Source organism: Filicampus tigris, chromosome 6, assembly GCF_054856515.1.
Source record: "Filicampus tigris isolate MCC_2025a chromosome 6, RoL_Ftig_1.0, whole genome shotgun sequence".
Classification (NCBI taxonomy): Eukaryota; Metazoa; Chordata; class Actinopteri; order Syngnathiformes; family Syngnathidae; genus Filicampus; species Filicampus tigris.
The window spans coordinates 17,449,124-17,458,781 of record NC_141222.1 but is presented as its reverse complement, the minus strand read 5'-3'; the positions used below and the strand labels follow the sequence as shown (position 1 = coordinate 17,458,781).

General features: G+C 42.5%; 1 protein-coding gene across 4 annotated transcripts in view; it reads left to right on the top strand.

Annotated features, from left to right (window-relative positions):
- Positions 1-7,838: 7,838 nt before the first annotated feature.
- hhip (hedgehog interacting protein) overlaps positions 7,839-9,658 on the top strand; it is a 48,024-nt gene continuing 46,204 nt past the window's right edge. For 2 of the 4 annotated variants that reach the window (XR_015087259.1, XM_086034319.1), the window contains exon 1: positions 7,839-8,581. Coding sequence is in view for 1 of the 4 variants with exons in the window: in XM_086034319.1 (XP_085890445.1) it covers positions 8,261-8,581 (321 nt within the window). In the remaining 3 variants the exon portion in view is untranslated. Of the gene's footprint in view, positions 8,582-8,759; positions 8,976-9,658 lie in introns of those variants that run through there. The other 2 variants (XM_086034321.1, XM_086034322.1) reach the window with 2 other exon arrangements.

Genomic DNA, 9,658 nt, shown 5'->3' with positions numbered 1-9,658 from the left:
CGTAAGTTTGGGAATCCCTGAGCTAAAGAAACACCGCTGTCCTCTCTCTCATAGGAGGAGCATCAACTCTTATCAGTTTAATGTTCTTGAATTTTCCAAACAACACAAACCCAACTGAATTTGAATTGCACAGCTGGCTCACTTCGGCGGAAACAGCATAACTCATCCGAGATGTCCCGGCATTCGATCTGGCCTCCTCCTCCTCCGCCCTGAGAACACCTGATGGCATAAAGGTGGAACAGATGGGAGATAGTGGAGTGGTGGGGAGGAGGCTTAACTTGGACAATCGGGGACCACCGTCGCCGCTACCCACACTGGTTCACAATTCCAACCACCGATGTGGACCACTCCCATAAAAAAATAATTTTCACTAAGGCCGTACTACTTTGGGACCAGCGTAACCTGATGGAAGCGTTTAGCAGTTAACGGCCACAAAGAGTCATCGCTGAGCTGAGTATTAACTTCTCACGGGCCAGTGGGGGAATGGGCCCAGATTTTATATTATAAGGCTTTGGCTGGGGAGGAAGTGCTCCTCAACCCCCCTTTTCAAGACCACTACAAAGGCTGTTAGCCACAAGCAACAGGGCCCGACTGGTCAACGGTGGTGCTTAATGTCTTCTTGCTTCGGGCTGAGAAAAGACATGCGTGATGGGAGAAAAAAACAGCAATCGGAAACAGAGGAAAGAAAAGATCGAGCACACCAGAATGATTTGTAGAATTGAATAGGATAGACTACAATCATACAAGCAAAATAAGCATACAAACAAATGAACAAACACGCATAATAACTAGCTAATGAACTCAGCGGTCCTCGAGGGCCGAAATTGCCCACCTCTGTGATAAACGGACCGCAAATGTTTAGTAAAATGCGCAGCTCTGCTAACTAATAATCACTTATATCAATAAAATAACCAACCAGCATTTTAGCTAGATAGCTAACTAACTAACCAACTAACTAATTAATAATCACACTGACTCACTCACTTACTCACTCAATAAATAAATAAATGAATAAATAAATAAATAAATGGGGAGATGCTAATAATCATTCTTACAAAAACAAGCTATAAATAATCTATAAATCATAAATGATTTATATGTGTGTTAATGTGTTGACATTATACATATAGTTCACTTGCAAAATGTACAGTATTCGTGCGGTTAGTACCGAACGAAACAAAAAAAAATTATATCCACTTTTGGTCTGAACCAAACATGGGACTTTTCTGGTGTGAATACACGCTAGCTAACTAACTAACTAACTCACTCACTATAAAGGCATTGAAGGAGCAAGCTAATCAGCATGTTAACTAATTGAAATAATAAGCTATCTAGCCAACCCAAAAACTATTTAGCGAACTAAAGAACTAACCGGGAAAGTATAGGTAGTGAACCCTTACACCAGGAAAAGTGTGAGTGTTTAACTCTTTTGCCTGGATATGTTGAAACACCCACATACAGATGGCTGTGACAAAAAGTGTGGCTGTTGAACCCTTCCACCGGGAAAACTGCCACAGCAGCAATCACCATCCCGCCGTAGAATCGCGAGCCAAGCTTGGTGGAAACTTGGCTCGGTCGGCATTTCCCAGGGGTCTTCAACAGGGCACCGTCCCCCACCCCCGAAGCTCCATTTTCTGCGTTTGCGCTGTACTGAGGCCCAAACATCTCGTGCCAGTGCGCCAGGCAGTCCTTGGGTGGCTGAGCTTAGTCACGCCGTGTGTACGCTTCAGTCAAACACGGCCTGAGGACACTCCGGGGTGGTAAAGAGGAAGGATCGAAAGGTGAAGCTGGTGTGGTCCAGCGCGTCGAGTGGCTGATTTAGTGACTGTTGACATCGGGCAGGTCGCCCGGGCTGACTCAGCGCGCATGACGCTGCGTTTAAATGTCCTGCTGTATTCCGGACTGTTCACACACTGGGGGAAAAGAGCTACTGGATCTCATTTTGCGTCACCGCACCCCCCCTGAAGCGTTCATAAACAGATGGCCCAGGCTCATTAAAGGCTATTAATGGCGCTGGATGCCTCCAGGCGGACACAATTGCCAAACATTAAAATGAAGGTGCGAGTGCAACACAATGCTGCTGCTGTGTGCTGAGAGCCGAGCTGTGGGCCGACCGGTCACTGATGTCATGCTGATGGGCTTGCGGAAAGGCTGGAATGCAATTAGTATGAAACTCAGAATGACACAATTGAAGCTGGAACACCGTAAAAGTTGTACGGTGTGGAAATATTGATGGCGTAGCTGGGCCTGGCAAAATTTTATCCTGATTTTGATTTTGGCTTATCTTGATCATAAAAACATGATAATTGAAGAAAAAATATTAATATGCCGAATTTCGTTGAGTGGGTACCAAATTCCTGCATTGAGAACCATTCTGAATGTGATGTACCGTGATGCTTGCAGCAAGCATGTGACGAACATTCTTCTTCCCTCCCTGAACGTGCATTAAGGTTTATGACACCTCTTGACGTTCAAACTTGTTTAACACACCACAAAAAGAATGATACATATTGTATAATTAAATACAACACATGTATTTCGTTTTAAAAACATCACCAGGGCTAACGCTAGCAGTGAATGGGAAATCCAATAGACTAGCTAATAGAAAATTAGAAGGTATTTATTTTTATTTATAGTTTTTTATTGCTATTATTTTAACGTATTATTACTTTACTTGATACTAATTTTTTAACTAACAACAAGAGGACAAGCTGACTCTAGGGTTTGACGGTTTCCACTTGCGGTTTTTCAGAAAGCACAAATTGTTGCTCTGTCATCAGTCTGAGTTATGAAGCAAACAATGAAAGAAGACAAGGATCACAACACTGATATTTGCTCAGTCTGGAAGAGCTCAGACTTTGTGGTGTTGATCCTCGTGTGGCTACGAGCTAAGCATCCTCCGGGATGTCAGGTCACACAGGAGAATTTCCCCACTGACCCAGCAGAAATAAGACAGGGAATTAAACACGGCTTGAAACAGTTTCAAAAGTTTTACAATTTATCCAAAGGCCCTTTGCTGGTGCTTGTGAAGATGCTGCATGCCTGTGGCGATATTAAGCTAATGTCCATGCTTTCCATTTACCTTTGATGGGACAGTCGCCCCTGGAATTATGGCAGCCGCGTTGATGATGAGAATGAATGAATGAGAATGACGTTGCGCCAATGCCACAAGCCATTGCTTGCGAGACGTACACAGGTCTACTTTATGTTTGTTGCTGATTCCTAGAATTTGTCACTTAACTCGGCTTGAAACATGGTGCTAGGTAAAGAGTTCTCTCCTTTTTTGGTAAGCAAAAATAGTACAAGATACAACTGGGTGTCATTTTCAGTCAAATAAACCATAAGCAAGATCTATCTATCTATCTATCTATCTATCTATCTATCTATCTATCTATCTATCTATCTATCTATCTATCTATCTATCTATCTATCTATCTATCTATCTATCTATCTATCTATCTATCTATCTATCTATCTATCTATCTATCTATCTATCTATCTGTCTATCTATCTGGTTGTCTGGCCATACGTCCATCATCATCCATCTATCCAATTTGACTATGCCTAACAGATTTTTTAAAAAGCAAGTAACTTTCTAACTTTTGTGCTATGTGTGGGGAATTCAAGTCACAAATCCACTTAAGAAGTTGCCAACTTGGTAAACAAGGGATGATAAGGGAAACCATCCCAACTTTAACGTTAGGGTTGTGATGCATCTCACTTAAGAAGAACCTTGCACCGCACTTATTGTATTTCAAAGTCTGTGGACTGTTATACAGTACCTGTATTTGACTTGTGGATGGTTGTTCTTAAAAAAACATTTTTTAGTTAATGTTTTACTACAAAATACTCAGGGTGAGATATTTTTTAATGTTGCACACAAAACATATAATCCCAAAACTAGATTGAATAAAAATTCAATTTAAAATGAAGTATTTTTTTGGGTGAAAAACTAAAACTAATAAAAACTAACAAACATGCCCTGAAAACGGATTTAAACTAACTAAATTTAAAAACAAAAAATAAAAATAATAATAAATATATCGATATATGGAACCCTTTCACCAGGAAAAAGTTTGGATGGTGAACCCTTCCACCAGGAAAATTGTGGATGTCCACACATCCACATCCCCACGGGTATTGAAACTCTTCACAAATGTGTCATTTGAAGCCTTTCACCAGCAAAAGTGTAGGTGCTTTAGAACAATCTTTGGCTGAAAACTGTGGGTGTTGAACCCTGTCACTGGAAAAAGTGAGTTGGAATTGAAACCTTTCACCTGGAAAGGCCACTGCAGGTGTGACAAAGAGTAGAGTGCCTTATCGTTGTTGTATTTTAATACAGATTACCAGTTGATTTAATGGCTTTTTAGTTTCATAAACACAGAATGTTTGTCATTTTTGTGTAATGCTGCTGATTAGCATACCAACAACATCAAAACACATATCCCCCATCCTTCACTCTTTGGTACTTGGCGGAAGTAACCGCGTTTGCTATTGGTTGGAGAGGGAATGCGGAAAAGAAGCTTTGGAATTCTTTCACGTGTTGCCGATGTAGCAATTGCAATAAAACTGCAAGACAACAACCAGGAATGAGACGGCTTTGGAAATTGAGAGTTTTGCAAGACAAGGGACATGCTCGGTGTATGTGTGTGTGTGTGCGGGCGTGTGCGTGTGTGTGTGAGTGCAATGATCTATCTCTCAGCAGATGTGCTCCCCTCTGCACCACATCTGCATCCCACATGTTTTTTCATCGCGCACTCCCAAACTGAAACTACAGACATTCTGCGAGGTCTACAACAGGATTTACCCAAACAGTGGTATGATGACATAAAAAGTGCACCGGCCTTATCTGGTTTACGTATTTATGTACATTAATTTTTCCTGTAGTTTCTGTGTCCTGAAGGGTGGTAACGTGTATGCATACAGTAAAGGAGAGGTTGTACGCGTGCTTTGTTGGGATGTTGAATATGGTGCCAGGTTTGAAAAAAAAAAAAAAGTGTGGGAAGAGATGCATTATGCTGAAATGAACTAGCTACTGTACACTCTAAAACTACTGGGTCAAAGTAACCCAAATTTGGTGAAATAGCTAACCCAGAGCTGGGTTCAAAAGTGATCAAGCCAATGCTGGGTTATTTATACCCAGCGCAATGCGTTGAGGACTACCAATACTGATTTAATGTACAGTAAATTATGCAGAGGGTGGGAATGTTGTTTCCCCATGTTTTGTTGGTATTTGTATTTTTTTTGATGGTGCGTACCATGTAGGGAGGTTTGTGGCTTTAAAAAAAGTAATAAAGGAAAAGCCACGCTGCACTGAAATGTAAATAATGCAGTAGGTTGTCGTACCATGGGGGTGCATCTTACTCTTAACCGTCATTTCCATAATTGCCCACAATCAAACCGGACCCCCCTCCTAGAAGGGGGGACCCCCAAGTAAGAACAGGTGCCAGTTCTCTAAGAACAAAAAAATGGAGGCCGTTGTTTCCCTTAATCGCACGGTCATCACCTCTTGGATGGCTGTGGGGTGACTCTTAACGGGTAGACTGAAAGGGGATTTGTCCCACATTGACGGTGGTATCAAGATTAACAAAGGCACCTAACACGAGGACATCCAAATGCCAAAAAGTGGAGTCACTTGGTGATGACTGAACTGGTTTGATAAAAAAAAATAAAAAAAAACATATATATACTCAAAAAAAACATATATATACTCAACAAAAATATAAACGCAGCATTAACTCAAATGTCTAAGACTTTTTCCACATACACAATAACACCATTTCTCTAAATCTGTGATAGTGAGCACTTCTCCTTTGCTGAGATAATCCATCCCACTTCACAGGTGTGCCATATCAAGATGATGATTAGACACCATAATTAGTGCACAGGTGTTCCTTAGACTGCCCACAATAAAAGGCCACTCTGAAAGGTGCGGTTTTATCACACAGCACAATGCTACAGATGTTGAAAGATTTTAGGGAGCGTACGATTTGGCATGCTGACAGCAGGAATGTCAACCACAGCTATTGCTCGTGTATTGAATTGTATTCATTTCTCTACCATAAGTCGTCTCCAAAGGCGTATCAGAGAATTTGGCAGTACATTTAACCAGCCTCACAACCGCAGACCACACGTAACCACACCGGCCCAGGACCTCCACATCCAGCATGTTCACCTCCAAGATCGTCTGAGACCAGCCACTCGAACAGCCGCTTAAGCAATCGGTTTGCATAACGAAAGAATTCCTGCATAATCTGTCAGAAACCGTCTCAAGCAAGCTCATCTGCATGCTCGTCATCCTCATTGGGGTCTCGAGCTGACTTCAGTTCGTCGTCGTAACCGACTTGACTGGGCAAATGCTCACATTCAATGGCGTCTGGCACGTTGGAGAGGTGTTCTCTTCGCAGATGATTTCTGGTTTACACTGTTCAGGGCAGATGGCAGACAGCAGACATAGTAGAGTGTGGTTTCTGAGTCCACAGACCCCCCCCAATGAAACAAAACTGCACCTTTGAGAGTGCCTTTTATTGTGGGCAGTCTAAGGCACACCTGTGCACTAATCATGGTGTCAAAACAGCATCTTGGTATGGCATACGGAATGAATTATGTCTGCAAAGTGCTCACTATCACAGGGTTAGACTGGTTTGTGAACGATATTTGAGAGAAATGGTGATATGGTGTGTGGAAAAAGTTTTAGACCTTTGAGTTCATGTCCGCTGATAGTGTAGTGGTACACACGCCTGAGTTGTGTGCGGGCAGCGTGGGATCGATTCCCGCTCAGTGACAGTGTCTATGTGTGCCCTGCGACTGGCTGGCGACCAGTTCGGGGTGTAGTCTGCCTTCGCCCATTGACGGCTGGGATAGGCTCCAGCAACTCCCCGCGACCCTATATAGGATAAGCGGTTTGGAAGATGACATGACATGACCTTTGAGTTCATCTCATAAAAAAACAACAAGCAAAAACAAAAGTGTTGCATTCAGATTTTTGTTGAGTGTATGTATATATATATATATATATATATATATATATATATATATATATATATAGCTATAAAATACACTTTTTTAAAGCCCCTTTGGAAAAGTGGTGGATGTGTGCGCTTGGGAGTGGGATATAATTTTTACAAACTTTATGGCTATCAATCCCAGCCGGATGGCCCTTTGTCATGCCTCTTAACAGTGAACTTATTTTTACACTTGCGTGACCATTGACAATGTGGCAAAATCTATGACATTTTTCATCCCCGATTTACACCACTCAAAGTCTCTTTAGTTAGGACTTGCGTGGTAGTTGACTTATTCTTCAACTTGTAAGACCGTGTAGAACACATGTAGAGTTAAAATAAAGCTTGTTCGAAGTCCACAATTTGACCCTGGAAAGGATCATTTCCAGGTCCATTATTTCCTGGTGGAAGAATGATACATATATTCTGCATTTAAAGCATTGTAATAGCATATACTGAATTACAGTCAATATCCTCGCATATTTTTGATAAATGGATTATACATCCATTATGGATGTTATAATTTCGTTTTAGGTCTGTATTGTCGTATACCAGACAAATTACAGACAGATTTCATTTGCTTTCATATAAATGCCAATAACATCGTAAATGTGGACTATTACGGTGCGTGGTGTGTGTGTGCGTGTCCTAATGCGCGCACTCAATCTTCCCTGCAGCCAGGTGACCGTCGACCTCGTGTGTGCATGCATGTGCGCGCGCGGACGTGTCTGTGCGCGTGTGTGTGTGTGTGTGTGTGTGCGCTGCGCGCGCCCCCGCCGCACATACGTCACGGCGCTCTTCTCGCGCGCTGGTTAAAAAGAAGGAGGAAAGCGCACGGGCAAAACATGTGAGCGCTCCTGAGGACTTGCAGAAAAAAAGAAGGAACTTTTACAGTCTTTTTTTCCTTGGTTTTATTTTTTTTCCTCAATGCATTCACACACCGAGGGATTATTATTATTATTACCATCCGCAAGGGACGCCCGGGCTCTGCTTTTGTGGATAAATTAACACATTCCTTTTGCTATTTTCTGGCAAACGGCTCGTATTTATTATCATTATTAGGACACAGACACCTGCAGCATGCTTGTACTTGTAAATGTAATAAACTCCCACATATATAGCGTTCTAATATAACAAACAGCTTTATTTTTTATTTTTTTGTGCATCCGCCTATTTTGGGAAATATTGTGGATTTATTTGCTTGGATCTTTCTCATTTGTTTTTCTCCAAAGTTGTTTGCAAAACAAACAACAACAATGAAGCACTTGCAATTCGTGCTGGTGCTGGCGATCGCTGTCAATGTTTGGGAATGCGGCGATGCAAAATTCGGACCCGAGCGCGGCGGCGAACTGAGCGCCAGGCGGCGACGCTGCTATGACGGCAGCCTGCCCAAGCGCCTCAAGAAGCGGGAGAGGAAGGTGCTCCTGGACGGCGGTGGTGGCCCTGGCTCAGCGACCACCTCCACGACCTCCGCCACCGGCAGCGGAGGCGAAGTTTGCCACCGGCTCTACCCACGAGTGTCCTGCTGTCCCACCAGAAGAGCCGCGTACCAGATCGCGCACCGCAGGGATGCCCGGGTAAGGGTTACAATAGCGACATTGAAGGCTTTTTAAGACCATTCGTCATCCTGCTTTATTGTGCTTTTCGAGGGTGGTGGTTCGCCTCCCGGCTGTAATCTCTGGTTGTACCGTAAAGAGATTTTTGTTTGCGGGGAAATGTTCTAATATGTTTGGTTTACGTCAATTTGGCACCGTTTACGTTACCTGCCGACTGGCTCGTCGGCTCGGCTGTTGCCATAGGTGACAGCTCCCACGGTTTGGCTTTACCCCAGGGGCTTACCGGCGAAAGGTAAGCGATACGGGCTTCGAGGTAAACAACGTCCGTTGAACAATTTAACAACACCTTGTTGTTGTTTTTTGTGACTTTTTCGAAGTTCTGGAATGCCCCCGACCACAATTTTTCATGTAAAATGTAAGGAACCGAGCTGGGAACTAAACATAATTTGCTTAGCTAACTTCATCAATAATACATATTTCTGACTGTTTGGCAATTTTGCACGCATCGTATCTGTTATGTTACATGCTTAGTGAGGTTTTACTGACCAGATGAAGCGGAATCACCTGAGTGAGTCAAAAACATGACGTTACGACATGCGGTTCTTAAATGCCCCCGTCTTAATGTTGCGAATTTTACGTAACGTCACCTCTACCGACTTTGTGCGTGTCTTGTCTGTTCTTTTCTACAGTTTAGTGAAGTTTTACAGACTTTTCTGTAACGTGAAACATCTTTGGCGAGCCAAAAACACAAGCTGTAACAAATGTGTCGTTCTTGAACACCGCCCACTTCTCTATAATTTTCAAGTTAACGGTAAGCTTCTGTTTCTGTAACAACTTTGGCAGCATCGTAGTCAACAAAATAAGAAACAAATGACGTTTTTTAATGCTTCAAACCCCGTCATACATTTTTTACGTAAAAGGCAGGAACCTGACCTGGCCTCGACTAAACAATTTATGTCTGTTCAACACCACATACTGCATCTCCATTTTTAGTGAAACATTTCCAGACTCTTCAGTAAAGTTAAGTAACTTACTGTAGGTAAGTCAAAAACCTCAACAAACTTTAACATATAACATATTCGTGAAATGTGTCATTCT